This window comes from Oncorhynchus mykiss, chromosome 12, assembly GCF_057628025.1.
Source record: "Oncorhynchus mykiss isolate SJ-2025 chromosome 12, ASM5762802v1, whole genome shotgun sequence".
Lineage (NCBI taxonomy): Eukaryota > Metazoa > Chordata > Actinopteri > Salmoniformes > Salmonidae > Oncorhynchus > Oncorhynchus mykiss.
In genome coordinates, this window is record NC_143033.1 from 38312265 (window position 1) to 38338494 (window position 26230).

Sequence of the window (26230 nt, forward strand, 5' to 3'; positions counted from 1 at the left end):
CCACTAAAATAACTATCAGGAAATAAGACTAGAAGCTAGCCTCAAGTTGCCTTGTGCATCAAGGTTGGGGGTCAATTAGAATTGAGGTCAGTTATTTCCATTTTTTGGGGGGAAATAAAATCGAATCACTTCCTGAGTAGACTTCAATTCAAATTGACCCCAACCCTATTGTGTATGTAAATGAGTACAGTTGGATTCTAAGGCAGTCTTTACAGTGGATTCCAATGTAAAGGCCATTTGTTTTCAAGAGAACAACAGTATTGTTGTGATTGTGATGATGTATTATTGGAGCTGTGAGATTATTCCATCTAATCCCATTAGGATTTTAAATACCTGCTGGGAAATCAGACTGGTCACCTAACCTAAAGTTACGTACACTTGTGTAGGCATAAAGTTACAGGAAACCCTCAACCCCCACCTCTGGGTTGCTATTTGTCTCCCACTCAGCACAGTGGCAGCTGATCCTTGGCTGTGGCACTCAATCACCAAGATAGTTTAGACTGATTATGGGCGTCCTGCTGAGTGGTGAGTTGCACACACACGCACTCTCTGCACGACACACACACACTCTCTGCACGACACACACACACTCTCTGCTCGACACACACACACTCTCTGCTCGACACACACACACTCTCTGCTTGACACACTCCGACCTCTTGTACTTCATACGGTAATTGTATAAATACAAGGCATAGAGTGATTGTTTGCACCTATGGCTCTGGATACGGACAGGCTGCCATTAACCCTCCACGTGCCGAACCAGATGACACAGCCTCCCAGAGCCTCAATACGCTGCTTCTCATCCTGCAGAGGGAGAAAGAAAGATAGTATTATGTACAATGATATGTGGTTGTATATGAGACAGACATCTCTGCTCAAGTGATGTTAACCACTGTGTGTGTGAAGTGAACAGTGATTAAGTGAGTGTGTTTTGTGTGTGTGTGTGTGCGTGCGTGTGACCTCTCTGTCAGGCTTGTGAGGTTTCATCAGTTCCACGGCCTGGCCTTTCTTGACCAACATGACCTGAGAGTCCCCTAGCCAGGCCACATACAGGGTCCGTCCCCTTAGAAAGGTCACCACCCCCGTGGTGCCGCAGCGCAGGTTCTGTAACACACAGACACACATAGACAGACACACACACATATACATACGGGTGGAAGCACACACACACATTTAGACATAAACATATATGAATGTCCGGTAACATGTCTACTGGGTCTTTCCATTTGATTTCAATCAGTTTTTGACCACACCCCATTTGATTTGAATGAAAATGTCCATACTATACCAATTTGAGCCCTTACCTCCATCTTAGCTTTACGGATGAAGCGTTCATCGGTGACTCTGAAGGCGCGACACAGGGCCTCCCCCGGATCTTGGCTGAAGCACTCCTGGTGCACCATATTGACGTGGAGGTGGTTGGCGGCGTAGATGGCGGCGTCCACGCCCCCATGGCCATCGAACACGGCGAAGAAGGCCTGCTCCTCCTGGTCCTGAAAACACACACACAGGTCAAAGGTCAAAACAGTATGACAAGAGGATGAGCCTGCAATGTCTTAGAGCTTCAATACTTTCAGGAAGCACTCTTATTCCTGCACTTCATTGGAGTCATCACCTGTTCTAACATGATATTAATTCATCTATAGACTCTCATCAAGAGTATGAAGCAATGCAAAGCATTCATCTGTCTCAATCATTTTTACAACAAGCTTCCATAAAGAAATTGAACTCATCATAGTAATGTTTTCTAAATGACATTTGCTTCTACAGCATAGTTCGTTGCGTGTCACTCTCGTGACGTTGTGTGTTTTTCATGAATGGCAAGCACACAACATCACAAGAGTGACACATGCAACGAACTATGCACGCAACGTACTATGCTGCTTTGCATTGCTTCATACTCTTGATGTGTAGTAGTGCCTCATCATGAATATGCAAATCGAAATATAACCTGCTTGCGTCTCCATCTATTTGTTTTAATTAACTGGGGAGGCGTACCTGCCACTAGCATGCCTAGCTAATAGAATGAGATAAACATATGATCCAACTGAATAATTATCTCAGGATCCTTGCTGTTGTCCATGTCTGTCCCGGGGATGTCTCACTGGCCAGTTGGCTCAGAGTGGACGTAAGGGGAGGGGCCATAATCGTTGGGGATGACTGGAAAACTAATAAGGATAGGACTTCAATGACTGATTGACTCAGTGTGGCTCAGATAACATGCTATTATCTGGCTGGTGTGTCTCTGTCATATCAAATCACATTTGATTGGTCGCGTACACATATTTTGCAGTTATCGCAGGTGCAGCGAAATGTTTCTAGCTCCAGTTCTATCTGTCTGTTTGCCTCTCTCTGTGTGTGTGTGTGTGTGTGTGTGTTTATGTGTGTGTGTGTGTGTGTGTGTGTGTGTGTGTGTGTGTTTATGTGTGTGTGTGAGGGTGTGTTGTTCAGCTTCATTGAAATCATTTCCTTCATGCCCGAGGGAGCACGTTAGAGTGCTGTAGCCAATAATGCTATTAGAAGCATTTCATTCACCAGCGGCTACCTACTGTGCTATCATTTACTGTTCTTATTGGGGTTGTAATGGGAATAACTCATATAGGGGAGTTTTATTGATCTCCCCCCATAGTGAAGTGAGTCGATAGCTTCCCAGCTGGGTTAGCCTACTCAGTGGGGGGGGGGTCTCTTCATTAGCTGATATACACAGAATAATAAAATGTTCTTTTTAGCCAGTCGACAGCGATTTTGAAGAGTGCCTCTACAGGGTTGGGGTCAATTCCATTTCAATTCAGGCAATTCAGGATGTAAACTGAAACTCCTCAATTTAGAATTGGAATTTCAGTTTACTTCCTGAATTGATGGTGATACTGTGTTTTACTGTTCTTGCATCAAGTGTTAGGCCAAATGTTGCTAAGAAACATTCAAACAATGACAGACATCCTGGAGTCTTTGATAGGAGGATATATTTTGAGTGTGACCAAGAACAAGGTATTGATTTTGTGGTCATCAGGATGCCATCCGCCATGTGTCTTGGGGTTTCTAGAGAGCCCTTTCAGAGTAAGCACTTTAAAAGCCACTATAGGGTTGAGCAGTATCCATATTTCATACCGTTTCTGTACCACACTGGGATATATGGTATTACCGAATGTAAAACACCAGGGGGGCGCCGAATGTAAAACACCAGGGGCGCTATTTCTTTAAAAAAGTGAACTTATAAGCAGTGGCGTAGCACGCACCCCCCGCAGCCCACATTTCTTCTATATATATTTTTTGTAATGATATTGAAAATCATAGCGTCGTTATGTCTAAATACCCCGGTATAAGGTATATCACCCAAGCCTAGCCCACTAGGGAGAAGCCATAGGGCAGGGCTACAGTAGTGTTCGAGCCCTCTTTTCCCACCCTTTCCTCTTATGCTTTACCAGAAATGGCAATCAATTGTAATTGAATGTAAAGAGTCCATATCCCTTTAATGGTTTTGGTAAGAACTGGAGGGTAATCTGATCCTAGATCTGTGGTTGAAGGCTGCTCTCTTCATCAACCTAGCGACATGCTGGAGTCACCCGTACCTGTATGTTGAACTGATCCTAGACCTGTGGTTAAGGATTACTCTGTTCATGCTTACCTGTATGTTGAAGAGGGTGTTGAAGTCGGGAATGACGATGTGTTTGTCCTCCATCTTGCGGCGCATGTTTTTGATGGCGTGGATGGAGGTCTCGTAGTAGGGCTGAGGGCGGCGGCGGTAAGGGAAGTCTTTCAGCCACAGGCAGCATGTTTCACACAACTTATTGAAGATGAGCCTGGCAAAGGCCACCGACTCAATCTCTAAAAGAGAACACACACACGCACACGCACGCAACCGCACATGCACGCACATAAATGGCATGTGATTAGACCTCAAGCTAGCACACATATACATTATACACGCATGTATCCATGCATAAGTGCACATGTGAAAAGAATGCACATCATTTACAGCTTCCAGATGTATATTCACGTTTGTTCACATTAAAATACACACATGTAGACTCACATGAAACCATACACACGTAATCACACATACGCATGCACACACACACACATTTGTTTGCAATCAGTCCCAATTAACCTGGTAGTCAGGGACACCTGTATTCCATACTAGAGCTCTGTCACACTTGAACCCAAAGGCACTCATGTAAGTCAACAACAGGGTTTATTGGATTACTGTCAACATTTCTGATGATACATTTTTGGTTGCAATAAATATGTTTGCATTGATATTGACATTTTGCATTGATATTGCATTGCATATTGCATATTTATTGACATTGAATTGTTTAAATGCAACTGTATAATCTCTCCTGTCATAAGTGACATAAACATGTTTTGGTTTGTTATCATAGTCTGTGTACCTACAGTACTCCCATTAGAACAGAACGCATCAATCATTTGAACTTCAATTTGGATGTTTGTTATTTCTGTATGTTTCAAAAATGTGTTCATAGGTGAATAGAAATGGCTTTTGGGTTTTAAACAGCATCGGTGTGAGCTCACTGACGGAATTTCGAGGAAGTTAACTAATTTAGGGCTCGATTCAATCCGTATCGAAATTTAAAGGTCATTTCCAAATGAGCCGACATATGCAGCGTTTACCGTGAATGGAGTGTCCGTTAATGTGGGAACATTGCCTTTAAACTTATATCGTGCTGTAGCGCAGCTCTTCAGGACTACGGATTGAATCAAGCCCTTAGCCTTTTTCTTCTCTGTCACAGCGGGTCGAGCAACAGAGAGGGACTCAGGAGACAATGTTAAAGTGTTTGTTTTTATTTTGATGAACCTGAAATATAGATACATCTCTCTAAGTACTCTGTTTCCTAGTTACCTTGGTTGTTGTGAGGGTGGATTAACTGGGTGACTGACATTCGTAAGAAAACTTGTGGGCTTACTGTTTGTTGCAAAGGGCTCACCAATTGTTAATTCGTAATATACAGAATAGTAGCGGTTGTAACTCGTCTTAAGAAGCTCTGATGCTTACTATAGAGTCCTATGTTTTACTATAGATACCTATAATCCTATAAATACTGTGAGATACCATTTTTATGTCTCTGCATTCTCCTCTCAAAAACAGGGAAATTAGACCTAAATATTACAAAGCTTGGTGGTTAGCACTTGGTCCTCTATGCATTTTTTACAAGTTCGTTTGAAACGATAACATTTAGATTATAGTTGTTTTAAATGCATTTTTACTTTACTATTTTCTCTGATGTACGCACTTCAGTTGTCCGCCGTGGGCACACGGATGATAGGCTGCGCGCAACCTCTCAAGTCAACACAGTGGCCAGATGGGACAGAATGAGGAAGTTGATAGTCTCTAGGAGTTCATTTGACTCGGCGCAAGTAGAATAACAACCAAAATCTTAAAATCTCGCAGTGTCTTTTAAAGACTCCATAGCTTATGTAATGAATATCTGGACGAGGTCATTTTGAATGAATTCTCTGCTCCACCTAGTGGAACTAAGGACTTGGTCTTTCCACTCTCCAATCCTCCTCACTCTCCTTTCTTCCCCTTCTCTCTATTCCTCTCCATTCCTCTCCTCCTCCTCCTCTCCCTAACTCCCCAGGCTCTGTAGTTAAATTTAACCTCCCATTCCATCTCAGAGCCCTGTCAGTGAGCAGTGGGAGCTCTGTGTGTGTGGGTGTGTGGGTGTGTTCGTGTGTCTCCTCTGCCCTGGGCCTAGATGGCCAGGCTGTCTGCTATCCTCTGTTCTTACCCACTCTTACCGCCCACCTGACATTCACCAACCCACCCTCCGTCCCAAGACAGCAACCCCGTCACGCAAATCACCAGAGCCAAAATTATCTTTCCCCTGCGTTCTCTTTTTGCCTCACTCTCTCCTCCTCCCTCTCTCTCTCTGATAAGAACACAGAGATCTTAGAGGACTGTCGCAGGGTTATTCATTGCTGTTCCCTTCTATTCTAAAAGACCTCTGCTCTCGCTCGCTCCACGGAGTGCTTTGTTTTGTAACTAACAAAGTAAAGGGAATTCTAAGTGACAGCGGTTGACATCAAGCTGTGGTATAAAACAAGTGAGCCAGGAAGCGCAACTGTTTTAATGCTAATTATTCGCTAAGAGATTGTAGCAGCTGTGCCACAAATACAATGCGTTTGTGTTAAAGTTGGTGATTTTCTCATTTGTCCACGGTGTTGAATAAAACAACACCTGAAATTATTAAGGCTTTAAGCCAATATATTGAATAAGAAATACCTCTGTCCTTTCAGTAGCCTAGCTAGGTCAGTACATGACCTAATTTTGCATGTCATGCGCAGGCTGACAGGGGACTCACGGGGGAAAGGGTCTACTCCATCCTCGACGGTCTTCTGGATGTGGTAGATGGAGAGGTCACTCTGCAGAACACTGTCTGCCGTAGCCCGCGCCAGGGCAGCCGCCAGGGAGAAGGGGCAGTTACTGTAGTAGAGAGAGAGAAAAAAGAAAATGAGAGGGGTTAAAACATCCATTCAACACCAGGGAGGGAGTAAGATAAAAGCCTAGGAGGAATAGATGGAAGGAGGTATAGGACGATTATACTGTAGCAACCAGATCTAACAATCATATAGCGTAGAGATTGAGAGAGAATGATGGAGAGAGAGTGTGTGCTAGGTTGTAGCTGTAACATCCCCATCAACCTTACTTGAGTTATCATACTCCAAAGAGACCAGCCTATAGATTTACAGTCCTCAATGACCAGCTCTCATTTCAACCATTAGGCCTACCATCAATTCATTCCACTGAAGTAATTCCCTCAATCGAGCAGCTTTAACCAATCCCAGAGTAGAAGTCTGTCTGTCTGTCCTTTGGCATGAGACAGGCCTGTTAATTTTCTACGTTCCAATCGCTCCTGGTTTGTAATTTTTTTACCCCCTTTTTCTCCCCAATTTCGTGATTACGATCTTGTCTCATTGCTGCAACTCCCCAACGGAATGAGTGACACGACCAACCTTTGGGATCCAATGGAGGAGTTTCCTTACACTGGCGGGGGATCCTGAGCATTGTTCTGCCACCACTCTATTTAGGATATTTTAGTTGCGTATTCACCTATGATGCCCTGCCCACTTGACCTACTTCCTGATCGAACACAGTTGTTTTCCTCCTTACATTATAGGTTCTCGGCACCGGATAGCTAGCTATCTAGCATCTAGTTAGAGATGGCGCCGCTAGATCAATTGGCATGCAAGTTCTGAGGAACGCTGCCGGAAGTAGGAAAACATTCACAGTAAATGGACACGCCCCTGTTCCCAGGCACCGTAATGTGAATAATAATGGAAATAGTAATGGCGTCTTTTTGCAGGCACTAACTCTGCCATGGTACTATGGTGTTGAACGCTGAGCTATAGTCAAAGACCAGCATTCTAACGTAGGTGTTCCTCTTGTCCAGGTGGGATAGGGCAGTGTGGAGTGCAATAGAGATTGCGTCATCTGTGGATCTGTTGGAGGCGGTATGCGAATTAGAGTGGGTCCAGAGTGTGTGGGATGATGGTGTTGATGTGAGCCATGACCAGCCTTTTAAAGCATTTCATGGCTTCAGATGTGAGTGCTACGAGGCGATAGTCATTTAGACAGGTTACCTTGGCGTTCTTGAGCACACCTGGGCACACGGACTATGGTGGTCTGCTTGAAACATGTAGGTCAGGGAGAAGTTGAAAATGTCAGTGAAGACACTTGCCAACTGGTCAGCACATGCTTTGAGTACGCGTCCTGGTAATTTGTCTCCTTGTGAATGTTAACCTGTTTAAAGGTCTTACTCACATTGGCTACGGAGAGCAAGATCACATAGTCATCCGGAACTCCTGGTGCTCTCATACATGGTTCAGTGTTGCTTGCCTCGAAGCGAGCAAATAAGGAATTTAGCCCAACTGGAAATCTCACGTCACTGGGCAGCTCGTGGCTGGGTTTCTCTTTATAATCTGTGATAGTTTGCGAGCCCTGCCACATCCGACAAGCTTCAGAGCCGGCGTAGTAGGATTCGATCTTAGTTCTGTATTGATGTTTTGACTGTTTGATGGCTCGTCAGAGGTCGTAGCAGGATTTCTTCTAAGCGTCCGGATTAGTGTCCCGCTTCCGCGGCCTCTATCTTTTAGCTCAGTGTGAGTATTTTGCCTGTAATCCATCGCTTCTTGTTGGGTTATGTACGTGCCGTCACTGCAGGGACATCGTTGTTGATGCATTTATTAATGAAGCGGTTGACTGATGTGGTAAACTCCTCAATGTTATCGGATTAATACCGGAACATATTCCAGTCTGTGCTAGCGGAACAGACCAGAACAGTCCGCTGGTACTTCCTGTTTGAGTTTTTGCTTGTAAGTAGGAATCAGGAGAATAGAGTTATGGACAGATTTGCCAAATGGAGGGCGAGGGAGAGCTTTGAATGCATTTTTGTGTGTGTAAAAGTTCCGCCTCTGTATGTGCATTTTCTTGTTTGCTTATGGCCCTATGCAGCTCGTTGAGTGCGGTTTTAGTGCCAGCATCGGTTTGTAGTGATAAATAGACAGCTACGAAAAATATAGATGAAAACTCTCTTGGTAAATAGTATGGTCTGCAGTTTATCATGAGGTATTCTAACTCAGGTGAGCAAAACCTTGAGACTTCCTTAACATTAGAGATGTCATTAACAAAGAGACACACACCTACCCCCTTAACCTTACCCGAGGCTGCTGTTTGGTCCTGACAATGCATAGAAAAACCAGTGATGTATAGTATCCATTTCATTGTTCAACCACGACTCAGAGAAACATAGGATATTACAGTTCTTCAGGTCCTGTTGATAGTCTCAAACAGAGCTCATCCAGTTTGTTCTCGGGTGATTGCACATTAACCGGCTCGTTTGTCTCACTTGCGCCGTCTTTTCCTCTTTATAGTCCTGGGGATTAGGGCCTGGTTCGAAATGAGCAGTACATCCACAGCTGCTGACTCGTTGATGTAGAAATCTTCATCCAAATCAAGGTTAGTGATCGCTGTTCTGAAGTCCAGAGGCTGTTTTCGGTCATAGAAATTGAAAGTGGAAATATTATGTACAAAAATTTTAAGATATCAGCGTAAAAAAAACACACAAAATAGCACAATTGGTCAGGAGCCCGTAAGACAGCAGCCATCATATTAACTGTCTGACATTATTTTACAGAACAAGATGTATTAGATCTCCTTAGCCTGTGTTAACCTCAGAATGTATTTTCGGCATTTATCCCAAAACCTTATTATTTCCCAATAGGAATGGCTGAACAAACTAGAGGTAACTCATTTCCATTTTTTAGGATTACAAGCTGGCGAGCTCTATAGGCACTCTATCGAGCACTGGGCGCTGTCATATTACGAAATCTAGTGCTCGCACATGAGCCTGGCCAAGCTTTTGTGTTGTTGTTCAAACTCTATCAACTGTAGCTGCCATGGGAGATACAGTTCCGTACAGTAGCCCTTTCTTGGCGCGCTAACAAGGGTGAAGCACCTGGATTTATTCAAAGGCAATGCCAAACTATTTCAGTGAAATCTTGTATTGCAATCCAAATATTAATGAGGCCCTTGAACTAGCCCCATTGTGATTTCTATACTGCAGAAGTCACATTGGGGCTAGTCCCCAGAGCAACTTGGCTCAGAGACCCAGTGGAAAAATCCTGTTTTTAAGTGTCGTTATACTATCACTGCTAAAAGTACAATGATTTTTAAGGACAGTATATAACCATGCAATCATGAAATCCTTACTGGACTGATGAGAAAACAGCAAAAGACAAAGAACACATCCATTTAGAAGCTCCTTAAGCAAACTAGACTGAGAGATATGTCCTCTTTATGTTGTTCCAATAGAAAAGAAAAACGACAAGTCAGATGAGAAGAGACAAATACTCTCCCTCTCCAGAGATGTGCCAGTATAGATCTGTTTGTCTAAACTCAATCCATGTCCCTGTTGGAGGGGAAATTCATTGAGTGATTCTGCGTCTGTCAGTAGCTACTATTGAGCTATCAGACCTCCCCGCGGAACTGTGGTTATGGTGACCAGTTCATTTTTAAATTGTCCTTCAAAACCAGGCAATGGCCGCAATTAGAGGAAAGTCATGAGTGAACCATTCAAATGTCTACATCTGGCTACTCTCTAGGTTATGTACTGTGCATCAATGTGCTCCCTTCAAATAGGTCTAGGCCTAGATTCAGTATTTAGCAAGATTTACATTTAAAGGTCATTTTCAGACTGTGACAACATATGCATCATTTACTGTGAATGTGGTCTCCGCAAACATTGCCTTTAAAACGTGCATAGCATTTAACATTGCCTTTAAAACGCGATAGGAATGAATCTGGCCCCTAGCCCTGATTCCTACTTACCCTAAGCTGAAACATTCCAGTGCACTGATGCCAATACATTGCCTTTAAAACGTGCATAGAGGTTAACATTTCCTTTAAAACAGGATCGGATTGAATCTGACCCCTAGCCCTGATTCCTACTCATCCTAAGCTTAAACATTCCAGTGCACTGATGCCAATACTTGCCCCGCCTGCAAATAGAACTACTCAGCACTGACAAGGTGTAGCGGAACTATGTGTTCAGGTGCACCCTGGGAGCCTCAGGCAGCTTGGAGGGGGAAGAGAGGGTTTGGGTCACATGATCTTGGTCCAGGTGCTGCCTTCATCTGGGCAGGTTATACGCCATTGTGGCACTGAGCTCCTGTACCCATGGTAACCTGAGGCACCCAGTGTGTTGACAGCTGATGATGGGGTCCCCATTACATCTGCACTGCCTGGCAGTGACAGCAGGTGCAGGGGTTCATTGGGCAGGCGGCATGCCCACAGTCTACCTCAGAAGGCTACAGGTATTGTGTGTGTGTGTTTGTGCGTGTGTGCGTGTGTGCGTATGCAGCAGGGGGTGACCTTACACAGCCACTATAGCCCCAGAGACAACACAGGGGGTGAGGATGAAGGGATAGAGGAGGAGAGAAAGGAGGGAGGGATAAGCCCTTCCCTTGTCTAAGGAAGTGGAGAAGCAAGCAGCTCAACAGGCAGCGAGCGAGGGGAAAGTGGAACATTCTCAAACAAGGACAGTCCACAATGACAGGCTGCTGCTCTACATTAAGGTAATCCGGGTCACCTCTATAGTGGGTACCATAAGTATTCACCCCTCTTGGATTTTTCACATTTTGTTGTGTTGCAAAGTGGGATGGAAATGTATTTAATTGTGAATTTGTTCTGTCACTGATCTACAAAAAATACTCCATAATGTCAAAGTGAATGTATGAATTAATAAAAGATAAATAACTAAAATGTCTTGGTTATTAAAGTATTCACCTCCTTTGTTATGGCAACCTAAATAAGTTAAGGAGTAAAAATGTGCTTAACAAATCACATAAGTTGGTTGCATGGACTTACTCTGTGTGCAATGATAGCGGTAAACATGGTTTTTGAATGACTACCCCAACTCTGCACACCATACAGTATATACAGTTATCTGTAAGATCCCTCAGTCGAGTAGTGAATTTCAAGCACAGATTTTACTACAAAGAGCAGGGAGCTTTACAATGCCTTGCAAAGAAGGGCACCGATTGGTGCTTAATTTAAAGCAGACACTGAATATACCTTTAAGCACGGTGACACTATTAATTAAGCTTTGGATGGTGAGTAACTACAGAGATACAGGCGTCCTTCCTAACTGAGTTGCCCGAGAACAAGGAAACCGCTCAAGGATTTCACCATGAGGCCAATGGTGATTTTAAAACAGTTAATGAGTTTAATGGCTGTGATAGGAGAAAACTGAGGTTGGCTCAACAACATTGTAGTTACTACACAAAACTATCCTAAATGATAGCGTGAAAAGAAGAAAGCCTGTACAGAATAAACATATTCCAAAATATCCACCCTGCACCTACAAGTAATACTGAAAAAATGTCCTGAATACAAAGCATTATGTTTGGGGCAAATCCAACCTACACATCCCCAAGTACCACTTTCCATATTTTCAAGCATGGTGATGGCTGCCTCATGTTATAGGTATGCTTGCCATCAGCAAGGAGTCGGACTGCAGAGTTTTTTGGGATAAAAATAAACAGGAAAGTTAAACACATGCAAATTGTAGTGGAAACCCTGATTTAGTCTGCTTTCCACCAGACACTGAGAGACAAATTCACCTTTGAACAGGACAATAACCTAAAAACCCAAGGGCAAATCTACACTGCTTTACCAAGAAAACAGTGAATGTTCTTGACTGGCCTAGTTACAGTTTTGATTAAATCCACTTGAAAATCTATGGCAAGACTTGAAAATGGCTGTCTAGCAATGATCAACAACCAACTTGATAGCGCTTGAATTTTTAAAAAAGAATAATGGGTAAATATTGCACAATCCAGGTGTGCAAATTTCTTAGAGAGACTTACCCAAAAAGATTCACAGCTCCAATCGCTGCCAAAGGTGTTTCTAACATGTATTGACTCAGGGGAGTGAATTCTTATTTAATCAAGGTATATTAGTGTTTTTCATTAATTTTTCATTAATTAAAATAAAATGCTAGAATTGTTCATACACTTTGAAATTACAGTGTATTTTGTGTAGATTGTTGACGAAAGGAAATTAAATACAATTCAATCCATTTCAATCCCACTTTGTAACACAATACAATTTGAAGATATCTAAGTGGGTGAATACTCATGATAGGCACCTAGGTATATTGAGGTAACCAAGGTAACTCGGCCTAGTTACTCTATAAGAAGAACACTCAAATTAACATGAGAAGATAAATTATCTCAGATAACAGGCTAAATTGCCAACCACGGTCACCATTCCATCTTATTGCGGGTAGCCAGCGATAACCAGTCTAGTTACAATACCTGTTTAATGTATTTGGTAAATTGTAACAATCATCATCAGGGAAGTTGATGATACAAGTAATCTTATCTTTCGGCAGAGAATAGAAAGTTAAACATTTTGCAGCATTCCTCTGAAATGTAGGTTATTTTGAAAGTACAGCTACAGTAAATACATTTGATAGCAAGGTCACAGGTTATTTTGAATGTGCAGCTACAGTAAATACATTTGATAGCAGGGTCACAGGTTATTTTGAATGTGCAGCTACAGTAAATACATTTGATAGCAGGGTCACAGGTTATTTTGAATGTGCAGCTACAGTAAATACATTTGATAGCAAGGTCACAGGTTATTTTGAAAGTGCAGCTACAGTAAATACATTTGATAGCAGGGTCACAGGTTATTTTGAAAGTGCAGCTACAGTAAATACATTTGATAGCAAGGTCACAGGTTATTTTGAAAGTGCAGCTACAGTAAATACATTTGATAGCAAGGTCACAGGTTATTTTGAAAGTGCAGCTACAGTAAATACATTTGATAGCAGGGTCACAGGTTATTTTGAAAGTGCAGCTACAGTAAATACATTTGATAGCAGGGTCACAGGTTATTTTGAAAGTGCAGCTACAGTAAATACATTTGATAGCAAGGTCACAGGTTATTTTGAAAGTGCAGCTACAGTAAATACATTTGATAGCAAGGTCACAGGTTATTTTGAAAGTGCAGCTACAGTAAATACATTTGATAGCAAGGTCACAGGTTATTTTGAACTGCATACGAATCTAAGTCAGATAGAGACGTTCAAAACGAGTTAAAGTTGATCTCAAGCCTAAAATGTGATTATTTGGACTCCAGATACTACAGCCAATTAAATTAACTCAGGCACAGATTGTTTGACTGAATTCTGGTTGTATTGTAAATAAAGATTTGTCCTCGTTGCAGATGTCTTGTGTAATAGACTCTCATGGTCTGAGCGAAGTAGCCTAGTTTGGTGGAAAGCAGATGGCACAGCCTATTAAGAAGAGTTTACTCAGTACAACGCTACTATCAGTGCTTACGTAACTCCTGTGTTACTAGAGAGCAGTAAGCAGGATATTCTCTGGGGTTTAAAGTTGGTGGTGTGTAGAGAGCTGGACAAGAGAACTTTTCTGACAGACACGCTCACTGCAATGAACTGTACGTCGCTCTGGATAAAAGCATCTGCTAGATGACTCAAATGTAAATGTAGCATTTTATTCAGCAACTATCTAACTCCTAAACTACCCTCTTTCCAGTTGGACCCACTTGCTTATAAAAAGTACTATTCTATTTGAATGTTATGCCCCTATTAACCGACTCCATTTCAACAGTTCATAGGTTGTTAATGAGGGTACACTATACACAATAAGTAACAGTGCCTACTGCAGTTCTCTTCATGCTCAATTTCTAATCTGACTAAAATGCAATCACGGGGCAGACTGAAATGTACCTGGACCATTGGGTCTCTACTAATTGATAACTTCTTTATTGAATCAGTAGAGAGGAGGGGATTTGGAGAGGACAGGGAGTGAGTGTGTAAATGCCCTGAGGGTGTGTGCGTGGGTGGGTATGAGGGTATTGTATGTGCATGTGTGTAGGAAGATAATATGGGGTTGTGGGGTGGGTCTGTGGTTAGTGGTGTGCGTGGGCATGCATGTGTGTGTGTTTTTATTCATGTGAAAAAAATATGTGACAAAGGTAAGGCATGGTCTCCTTATATGGGATTGAGAGAGAGAGAGAGAGGGAGAGAGAGAGAGAGATGCTAACAGTCTCATCGGTCTCCAGCTGCCATGCCAATGGCTGGGCTGCACTCTGTGCTGTTCCTCCTCCACATTTCCATTCATAGAAATTCTCTCTCTTCCGCTCTTTTTCTCTCTGTCCTCTTTTCACGCTCACTAGCTCACATACTCCGTCACTGCTTGCCCAAGATGGGTGGGTGCCGAGGTGTGGGGCCCTCATTGGCTGAGGGACTCCAGCACATCCGTCGGTAGCCAATAAGGTCCCTTATCTACTTGTGCGACACAGTGAAGTCAGATCAGTGTGAGGAATTGGGATTAGGAGGAGAGAAAAGCTTTTTTCACACAGCTATCTTTGAGAATTCTATTTCACAAACCTAACAACGCACATTGCTTTTATAGTGACAACAACAGATACAACGCATTCGAGCTTCACAGCTTGCAGTATTTTTCATCTATTGGCTGACTCCTTTACTGGGTTATTTCTATATATACAGTATATTCCATATACACTGAGTGTACAAAACATTTCCATTAAATAGACTGACAAGGTGAAAGCTATGATCCATTATTGATGTCACTTGTTAAATCTACTTAAATCAGTGTAGATGAAGGGGATGAGACAGGTTTTTAAAAAAATGATTTTTAAGCCTTGAGACAATTTAACCTTTATTTTATCAGGGAGTCAAACTTAGACCAAGGTCTCTTTTACAGATGAGCCCCGGATTACAGACATTACAGAAAATACACACACACATGTATTGTGTATTTTCTCTTCCCCTCCCCCTGCCAGCTAGCCTATAGCGAGCAGTTTTTCACCCTTTCGTTATCATCATGGGTGATGTTAGCGTTTGCATGGTGTATGCCTATATTGACATGCATAGTGTAGCAGTGAGGCTGGGAGAGACAGCATAGCGCTGAGGGCTTTACTGCAGCTTACTGCAGCTGCTGTCTGTGGAAGTGAGAGATCTGGGTCAGGAAGCCTCGCTTTGACGTCACACTGAGAGAGAGGAGGCTAAGCCCGGTTTCACTACTGCATAGAGGAAGAGACAGAACAAGAGAGACAGGAAGCGGGAGAGACAGTGGGAGAGAGATAAAGAGAGAGAGCATACCCACGGATTGATAAACGAGTAGTTCTCTCTGCAGCGTATTTCTCAAACTAATGGAGAAGACTGCTGGCAGCTCCATTGTTTAGGGTTTTAGCCTCCCAGAGACTAAAATGAACATCACATAACTAGGATCCCAGTGAACCCTGTAGCAGGTTACGTTGTCAAGGTTAATGCTATGAGGATCTCTTGAAGTCATAGGCATAGCTGCATGTCAGAGAGTTGAGTGTGTATTGAAAAGAGGGCAGCTGTGCGATTGGGTATGTGTCAGTTGCATTGGTGCTGATTTTGAGGCATCGTGTATCAGTGCAGAGTGATCCCAACAACAGCGTCACAGGCAACTGTGTGTGAGAAGGCAGTGCCTGAGCTCAGACCCATCCCTGCAACTGTGTGTAAGAAGGCAGTGCCTGAGCTCAGACCCATCCCTTCAACTGTGTGTGAGAAGGCAGTGCCTGAGCTCAGACCCATCCCTGCAACAGTGTGTGAGAAAGCAGTGCCTGAGCCCAGACCCATCCCTGCAACAGTGTGTTAGAAGGCAGTGCCTGAGCCCAGACCCATCCCTGCAACAGTGTGTGAGAAGGCAGTGCCTGAGCTCAGACTTATCCCTGCAACTGTGTGTGAGAAGGCAGTGCCTGAGCTCAGACCCATCCCTGCAACTGTGTGTGAGAAGGCAGTGCCTGAGCTCAGACCCATCCCTGCAACTGTGTGTGAGAAGGCAGTGCCTGAGCTCAGACCCATCCCTGCAACAGTATGTGAGAAGGCAGTGCCTGAGCTCAGACCCATCCCTGCAACTGTGTGTGAGAAGGCAGTGCCTGAGCTCAGACCCATCCCTACAACAGTGTGTGAGAAGGCAGTGCATGAGCTCAGACCCATCCCTGCAACAGTGCGTCACAACCGTCTCTCAGGGGGCTCCTGTTCCTACATTAACTTTCAACTGTCCTTGACAGATACTTGGTAAGATCTCTACACACCCACACACTGCAGCCTGAAAGTTTGTCCTTACATAGAGTGTTCCTTCTATGACATACCTGTATAGAGAGCTTCATCCAAACCTTGACTCATCTTATGACAATACAAATTCCCATACATACAGAACTTGTAGGGATAAATGTACTGGGCTGTCTTGACTTAGGGCTGTCCTCCTCCCCTCTTGCTTGCCAGAACTGTGAATGACACAGTCGTGTCCACTGGACGTCACTGGTGCGTGGCTGTGATGCTGTTCACAGTGCAGACCACAGCTAACGTCACAACGCCCACCTCTCCTTCACATACACACTCTCTCCATCACTCACTCTCTCTTCATCCCTCTCTGGCGTCAGCGCGTTCTCTCTCTCCTTATCCCTCTCTTGCGTCAGTGCGTTCTCTCTCCCTTTATCCCTCTCTCGCATCAGTGCGTTCTCTCTCTCTTTCTTGCTAACCTGAGTTTTTCTCTTTGCTCTCTTTTATATATGAATTCACCTCCCGAGTCACAGGGGGTTTGGGGGGCTCTGTGTTCCCTTAGCTGAGCAGGTTAATCTACAGCAGTGTGTGTGTGTGTGTGTGTGTGTGTGTGTGTGTGTGTGTGTGTGTGTGTGTGTGTGTGTGATTTTCTTTGAGAAACAGCTATGACTCGGCTGGGGACAAGGTGGGTGGGAGTAGATCGATCAGACTTCTTGTATTTCTTGACTTATTGTATTGGGGCAACATAGGAGAAGTGGACAACAAGTAGTCAACTTTGGGCCATAACATTTTCTGTCAACATCACGGGGAACCACTAAATGTAGACATGGTTAGATTTGGTTCGTTTTATGGACTGTATGTGTGTTGTGGTATTATCAGACTAAAAATGCCATTGAGCTCTGAGCTCAGTGCCAAGTAATTAAGTAAGTCATGAATCCATCCATGTGGAAGGAGCTGGCAAGCACATTGAGTAGACATTGTTATGGATGCCTCGTATCAAGGAGGTGCCCCTAGGGTTTTTTGTTAAAGTTGGCGGAACGAAAGCACCTCCATCGTCGCATGACTGTGGCCTCAGTCTCAAAGAGGACATTCCTGTGGAGAATCAAACTGCTATGATCCACATTAACCGGACTGTGCTACAATTCCTCCTGGGCACTATTGGTATTCGATATCTATAGCTACGCAGGATGTCAGACTATTAATCAGTGACAGTAGCTTTGTTTGAACAGATCCGGTTGTGAGGTGAGCTTCTTATTGGTTACTTTACAGTGTAGCACGAACCTGTGACATGGCTGGGGGACTCTAGCAAGGCTCTGGCAACTGACTATGTGTTGAAAGTAAATGAAAACTAGACTGAGCTGTGCTTTGACTCAGGCACAACCGAAATGGAAGTCATCGTGTTCCTGGCACTTGGAATAGACACCTCTAATAGTCTGGCTGAGGATGGACTCAGTCTCTCAGTGATGTTGGTCCTCTAAAACATTTGGGGTGAATGATTTCAGCATCACTCCCTGCCATTCCCTAAATGTCTTTACTGTTGATGGTTTCATAGATTTACGTGAGCTCTTATTCAAAGCGATAGACATTGTAATAATTCACTGAATGTAAGGATTTCATTCCCATTAGTGGAGAATATTTAAAATGTGGCATTCATCAATCAATAGGGGAGAGTGGAGCAAGTTGTTTCTAGGAAACCAGACACAAAATGTAGCATTTGACCAAATATTTAGGAATATGTCATAATGTTATGGAGTCTGTGAAGGAAGAAACCACATGGAAAAAGTAGTTAGCAAGTTTGGTCCAAAAAACGGATTTTCATCATTGAAAGGAATGTATTGTGTTTCGTGATGTGTCTAAACCAAATTATATCATTTTAAGATTGTATCAGTTGTATCAGTCAATGACAAGTTGAGCAAATTGAAGTGTTGTCTTCCCAGGTGTAATGCAAGGCAACAACAGGGCCTGGCCTATATGAACATTATAAACACGGTACAAAGTGTTTGTTAGGTGTTAAGCTTGTGTTCAAATATGCTTAAAATGTGATTATGTTGAATTGTGTTTGGGAAATAAAGATAGACATGGTTTTTAAAGGAAGTGGTAATATTTCATTCAGAACAGAAATGTGTAGGCAGCTTAATTTACCCTGTCCTGCAGCCCATAAACTATGTTGTCAAATGATAAGATGAATTCTGATTATTTCCATGGATACATAACATCCTGAAACATATGTAGGTATCTTTGTTAGAAAGAATACTCCTCTTTTCTTGACGGAGTGATGGAGAATGTAAAACATGGCTCAACTTAACCCACTCTCCCCTACAACATAGTCAAACCAAAGCCAGACCAAAGAGAAAGTGCTGATCACTTTGCAGGGGTTTGTTTGGGCATCTTGTCTAACACAGTCTTTGGTAATAAAACAAGGACAAGGAAGCTCATTGCCTGGCATTGTGGCTTGGGAAAGAAATGTGAGCTGAATGTTGGTGATATGGGCTGGCTTATCTTATATACCGTATTTGGTCCTGTGACCACCCATGTGGATACACATATTAAAGGGTTTCAGCTGTGGCGGTAGTGACGGCATTATCTGCAAACACTTCCGAATACAGGAGGTTCACTCTTATATCATATAGAAATGTACAGATGCCACAACTAGCAACTCTTGAGGGCAAATGGCTATTTTTACTCGTAATGGCAAGCCATTCTCTCTTTCTCTACAGCTGTCTTTTTATCCCCTCTTTCTTTCGTATCAAAAGGTCAGAACACTGGAAACACGTCACCCGCCATAAGATGAGCATTGATATTCTAATCTAGGGAGTTGATGTTTGTTCCTGGAATGCAGGGAAACAGCATACAGTGTGAATTAGATTGATCGTGGAAAAGGAAAATGTCTCTGAGATAAAAAAAATAGATATATTTTTAGGCCTATTTAATCCCCGTCTTCAACATCTTTATGAACATCTTGTCAATATATATGACCTGGAAATGTCATCATTTTTAAGGGCCACTTGAATAGTAGCAAGCTTAAAGCCAAGGTCGTCTTGTTCATTAAGCAGTAGATTGTATGATAGAGCCATCACAGGCCCAGAGCTAGCTTTGCCGAAAGCTTGGGAGCAGATCACGAGGGGCCGTAATACCGAATGTAATACTCTGTTCAGATACCAGAGCAATTATCTTTGCTCAAGATACTCATGGATTAGAAATGGAAATGTTCCTTCATCAAGGGTTACAGATGTAGGATCTTAATTTGATCACCCTCTCAATTCAGGAAATGTAAAACTTGTAGTGTATTTGAGATTTAAAAAGCCTTCTGAAGTTTGTATTTCCACTTTGAAATGTCCGACTTTATTTTCCCTTATGAAAAATGTCCATTAATTATAATCCACATAATAATTCACATTTCCTGTTGCTGCAGGATTATTTTCCTGCTGTGGCAAACCGGCTCAAATTAAGATCTTACAACTATATAGGACAGGTCACATTGCTATTATCTTTGGAACAATACATTGATACCCTGTGGCAGTAAGACAATCAAGGGTAAACGTTGCCTACTACGGGTGAAAGGTTGAGTTGAGTATCAGCCAAGGTTATGGGTGCAAACCAGGACAGGGTGCTTATTCCTACACTGCACTTCAGAAGATCAGCCAACAAAGAACCATGAGCCGTACAAGAACACACCGATTTTGCATTGGTGTTGTGGTGGGGATGCATGTCTGGTTCAAGTGTAACAAAACAATGGTAACTAATGGGACAAATCTCACTCGCCTCGAAAGTATTTGCTTGAGCCCACAGCAAATTTGTTACCAAACTCTGGTTCCAATTAGTAAAAGGAGCATTTAGGCTGAAATTAAAGCTAGGAAGAGGACACGCCGACATGTCATTATGGGCAAACAAAGATGTAAGGTTAGCTTTGGAGCCAAGTGTGAATACTGTAAAACTTCAATTAAATGCAGAGTCTCAAGAGCTGTACCTTTTAATAGCCGGGCAACGACACACATTTCAGCAAATAAACGGTTATTTCAAATAAACTCTGGGTCTAAATTAATTGTTTATGAGGTTACCATGAATAGTGTACGAGGTTTAATGTTTGATTTGTTACACAAAAAAATGATGGCAATCATCCGTTTTTATTGGCAGTAAGAAACTGCTTGCCATTGGCTGCTAAGAGCTGAGAATGGCTAACTAAAGCAGTCAACAACTTTGGGAGTACAGACCCCTAGAAATTGTCTGATCGCCCTCTAGTGGCGAAGGTAGGAACTCCCAAAAATGCAGTCAAAGAGGAGAATAATTATTCTGTCAAGGAATGGTTTTTGGAATTTCTTTATACAGGCACACTGTGAGAAAAGAAACGTGACACAGTGTGTAAACGATAACACATTAGTGAAGGAAATTAAGAAATTGATTAAAATGCTGGAAGTGAATGCTGGAATGAAACAATTAACTATGCAAATGAGCAAAAGCTGTGTGCATTAAGGAAATAGATACCTGGCTCAAATAGAAGCCTGACTCTAATAAGCGCCTGTTGTGTTCAGTGATTAAAGCAAATAAACACCCCGATTAATTAAATACTTCACATTATATGTGTTGAGTAGTTTTTCTAGTGTAGTGAAGGTGTAAACAAGGTGAGACGTGTCAGATCTGAGATTAACCGAGCAGTGAGACTGGCTCTATTTAGGAGAGGGTGACTTAGCTGGGCCAAAGAGGACAGTTATTTGGGCTGTTGTGACATTGAAGGATGAGGAGCTCTACATCCCGGTATTTCGGCACTTAAGGAAAGAGGCTGGTGGAAAATCCCCATGCATCACAATCAGAGCTGCATCTTATACAGCAGTGACATACCATATAGAGTGGGCCTGATTTGACATACTCTGAACAGAGATTATAGTGTGGAGAACAGATGAACTGGGGTTGAATGTATTGATTCTGTATTGACTACACCTCAAAGCAAGTTCACTCAACTTCACTTGTTTATCATGTCAGTCATGATTCATGAGCATGATATGAATCTAAATCATATTATTTATACACAATAATGTTGACACAACATGAAAAAAATCAGCCGTCCTAAAACCATTCCAGTACCATGTAGCCTGTTCTCATTTATTAATCTCAAATCTCTCTTCACACGCAGTTGGTCTAAGATAGTGCCCTAATTGTATATATGCGTCTTTGTTCAAGTAGAATCTGCGATCAACTTTGGTTTGGGAAAAGCAGTTACATAATCTTGAGATCTTGAGAGACATTCCAAGCTCGCTAACTTTTTGGGGGGATATTTCTCCTGCAGCTATAAAAGCCTGAAATACAGTAGCTGTCTCTATCAATTTCCTGTCAAACTCACACAAAGACTAAAACAAATGTTTACATACTGTCATATGAAAGAGAGAAAGCAATATTTGTAAGGTCACAAAAACTCTGGGCTAGTACTAGTGACGCCGGAACACAAGCATTTCGGTACACCTGCAATAGCATCTGCTAAATATGTGTATGTGACCAATAACATTTTAAGAATTTGATTTAATTTAGTGACGCTGTATGCCAGGGTCGGGGAAGCTGATAGTTTCAGTCCACCTTTCATTCTATAGTCAAATAGGATGCCTGGCTTTCTGGAAGAAAAACTGCACTGGGAAGAAATGCCCTAATTATTTTGTTTAAAAATGCATAGTGACAGGGTCAGAGTTCATTTAATTGTTTTACAACTGCACCCACTGTTGATTGTTTCAGTCCTTCATCAATTACTTTCATCGACTGCTATATTTGGGCACAATATTGCAGGGAGCGTTGACAGGCTGTACTGGTAAAATGGAGAGAAATTGCTTGCATGCTATGAGGTGTTTTGGAGAGGAATACATTTACCAAGTACTCTTGTGCAGTACTTGGTATGTGAGTCATGCATTGATCCAGGGTTTGCTTTATTGTTATGCCAAAGCACTTGTTCTTTCTGAAGAACTAGCCATCACAGGTCAAATATAAGGTTGTCATGGTAACTCAGATTTGTCATTTTGAACTGAAATTGACAAGAATTGACGCTCGGAGACCAAATTATTCTTTAATTTTAGGATATTTTCAGCGTAAACAAGAGGTCAGAATTTTCAACAGATCACATTAATTCAATCAGTCGATCTGCTCATTTGTATGAAGTACACATTGGAAAACTCCATCACTGCTGATCTGACACACACAATTCCCCATTTCACCTGGATGGGCAGATAATCTTGTCAGTCGATGGCGTGTAGTGATGAAGAATGGAGGTTGATGATGAAAGACAGCTAGGGAATGTTCTCAGAATGAAAATGAAGATCCTCGAGGCCTTTGGCAAGATTGATGTTCTTTATCTTTGACTCCAGGCATGACATTTTACCTTCATATATAATAACAATGTATGAAGAGCTGCAGGGTTATAAGCCTGATAAGAGTGTGCCCTGTGCTGTCGGATGTTAACAGGAGCTTGAATCGGAGAAACCAGCTGGAACCGCACAACACAAACACTCAACAATCAAATCTATTCAGAGCCATTTTGGGTCATTTTGATCCCTAATGGACATTGCCCAGCAACAACAGCATCTGAAAGCAGGGAGGTTTTTCCCCTCACCTGCATAAGCCATTGTTCAGTGGCTCTTCATGGGGTTGTTTGTGTTGTTAGTGTGGGTTAGACTCATTTCCCTCTGCTCTATTCACCACTAAAAGCCTCTCCAGAGTGTGTTTGCACAGCGGGGAACACTGAGCCAAGTGGCTCTGGAAAATCCCATGTGAAGCAGCTCTGAGCACTGAGAGCAATGCCATAGATGGAGGACTACTACAATAGAATGGAATGATACCAAACTATCAGTCCATTTCTATCATTTTATTCTGTCTATCAAAGAACTCTCTGGAGAGGCAATATCTACACATAGTTAAGGAGTGAATCATATTTCTAGTGCTACAGATAATACCATGCAAAGAATGATCCATTAACATGGACAATTGACATGGTAGTCGTGTGCATGTGGAAATGTATTGGAAAATGTGATTATGGGTCACTAAAACATAATGACAGAGGTGACTCTTTAGACAGTGCTCAGGTGCTGAGTAGCCTGCCGGGTTTCAAGGAAACAAATCAGCCACACAATGGGGCAATATCTTCCTCTGTGTCGCGGCCTGGGATTAAATGTTACATCTCTGGGATTATGGTGCACACTGTTTCCCACCACTGTATCGCCAATGAGAGCCCGCTTTCCAAACCGCTTTCCATTCCAATGGCAAATTCTGACTTTTGCTGTCCTGGGAAGTATTCCATTTCTGAAACAGTGACATGGAGATTATGCCCCTGCCTGCCTCCTCAGAGACAGAAGTTACGTAACGGAAGTGCGCTGGGAAGTGAACATGATAGAGACACAGAGTCAATGTAGGTTGTATCTTGGTTGTAGATCTGGTATGCATTTATGTTTGTACTTCTGTGTAATCCAGAATTCTCCTTAGCACTCCCACTAGCACAACCCTAGACATTCACCTAATAAATTGACGTCCATTTCATTTTTTCAACAAAACATCCCTAAAAAATATAGGAATCATTCCTGCGTTATTATCGTATACCTGCCCAACCCTAGTATGTGTGCATTGAGTCGTTTTGAGAAAAGGCATTTTGAAGGTTGACTCCGATAGCCTTTGTTTCATAATGACACAGATGACACATTTGTTGGATGAAAAGAGTAATAAATCTACTCTTCATGAGCTATGTCACATTGATGTAGATTGTAGAGCATAATAGTGTGTACTTTTCTCCCACTGACAGTCTGCCTTATCAGACGTTAGGCATTGAGGAATTTCTCAAAGGGTTAAATTGTCAACCAGCTGTCACGGGCCACAGGCACGATGCACACTCATAAACACTCCACCACACAAACAGGCACAAACAACTAGGGCTGGGAATTGCCACAGACCTCACAATATGATATTTTCACTATACTTAGGCGGCAATACGATATGTATTGCGATTCTCACAATGATTTTGGTTTTTTTGTAAGACTGTATTTTATCTTTTATAAACGATTCAAAACATACACATACAATCGACAACATCATACAAACATAAACTACATCACACCTGCCCAGACTCACACACCCCCATCTCCAAAACCCGCATCACTCTCCACCACATGGCCTGAAACATCACAATCACAGTTTCTCTCCGTAGGCGACATCCTTTCAATATTTCACTAATAAATCATTGGATTTTTCCATTGTGTTAATGATGGCGAAGTGATTGATTGTCCCGTTTTTGGTATACATTTTTTCAAGATGAGTGATGAGTACCCATCAGATATCTCACTACACCCCCATATACCATGTCTTGAAATATACAGACTGACTGATTAAAAGTATGTTTACATTGTAATACTTCTGTCAGCTTCGCCCACAACTTTTGGACTTTTTAACATTCCCAGAAAGCATGGAATATTGAGTCATTGTTAGTTTTACACTTAAGACATGACTGCCGTTGTACTGTAGAATTTGTGAATTCTGTCTCTTGTATAATAAATAATTTACATTATCTTATAATGGATTAAGCATATACTTTCGTGAACTGTAATTTTGTTAGTTATACTTTCCCTCCATCTTGTGCCAACATCAGTTATTTTTAAGCCTTGGTTCCAATAGCTAATTGTCAGTTGGATATGCTCTCTGCAAGGTGTAGTATCTTCCTTATTATATGAACATCCTTTCTGACTCAAATAATATTCCCTCAATGTTGCTCTGATGTCCAAAAGATTTCAAATAGACATTTTGTGATATGTAACTTTGAAGTTGCATGTTTTTGAAACTATCTACATTGGTCAGTCCAAAATTACTTTTTAATTCTGCCATGGAAATAAATGTATTTCTTGTTACAAAGTCATTTACGGTTTCTATGGCTGCAGTTTTCCATGTGGACTAATTTATCAGTGAATTCTGTAAAGCTATCCAATGACTGTTCCATGAGGTTGTGTTTTTAGGACGTGATATTGGTTCTTGTAGAATACGTTGAATATTCTTCCGAATTGTTATAGTGTTCTAGCTATGAAGTTGTTATTAATGCAACAACAGACAGGTAAAAAATATTCTGGGGATGCGCATAAACATCTTCAATATGTACCCATAGTAATTCTTTAGTGCATTTAACTATATGTCTCAAGTAAAAGCCTTGGGTGGCGAGTTGATACAATCCCAAGTCTGGAAGGTTAAAACCACCCTTTGACTAAAGATGTGAAATGTTCCTTTTTATTCTATGAATTTTATTTGTCTGTTATAACCGAGTATACTTTTTTAAAGAACGTCTTCAGTGGGGTAATTGGTATTACCGAAAATAAATACAAAAACTTTGGTAGCCAAGCCATTCTAAAGAGATTTATTCTACAGTACCTGTAAAATTTGTAGAAAGATTATTCCATTTAACTAGATCTGCTTTCATATTGTTGAGTAATGGAATAAAGTTATCTTTATATATTTGTTGCTTGTTGTCACGTATCAAGCATCCTAAGTTTTTAAAACATGTTGTGGTCCACTTAAAGGATTGCTGTAGATCGTGAGTTATTTTTTTATTTTTCCTATTGCCATTTTTTTTCTCACATAAATGTTATATCCTGACTTTTTTTTTGTATTCTGAA

At 42.0% G+C, this 26230-nt stretch overlaps 1 protein-coding gene across 1 annotated transcript in view; it reads right to left on the reverse strand.

Moving 5' to 3' along the window:
- The window catches only part of LOC110537546 (protein phosphatase 1E), a 63744-nt gene that overhangs the window by 7039 nt on the left and 30475 nt on the right, over window positions 1-26230 (reverse strand). Inside the window, exons 2-6 of the mRNA XM_036937505.2 lie at window positions 6327-6448; window positions 3629-3828; window positions 1308-1496; window positions 964-1107; window positions 714-807 (exon numbers count right to left, since the gene is read on the reverse strand). Coding sequence (XP_036793400.2) covers window positions 714-807; window positions 964-1107; window positions 1308-1496; window positions 3629-3828; window positions 6327-6448 — 749 coding nt within the window. The remainder of the gene's footprint in view (window positions 1-713; window positions 808-963; window positions 1108-1307; window positions 1497-3628; window positions 3829-6326; window positions 6449-26230) is intronic.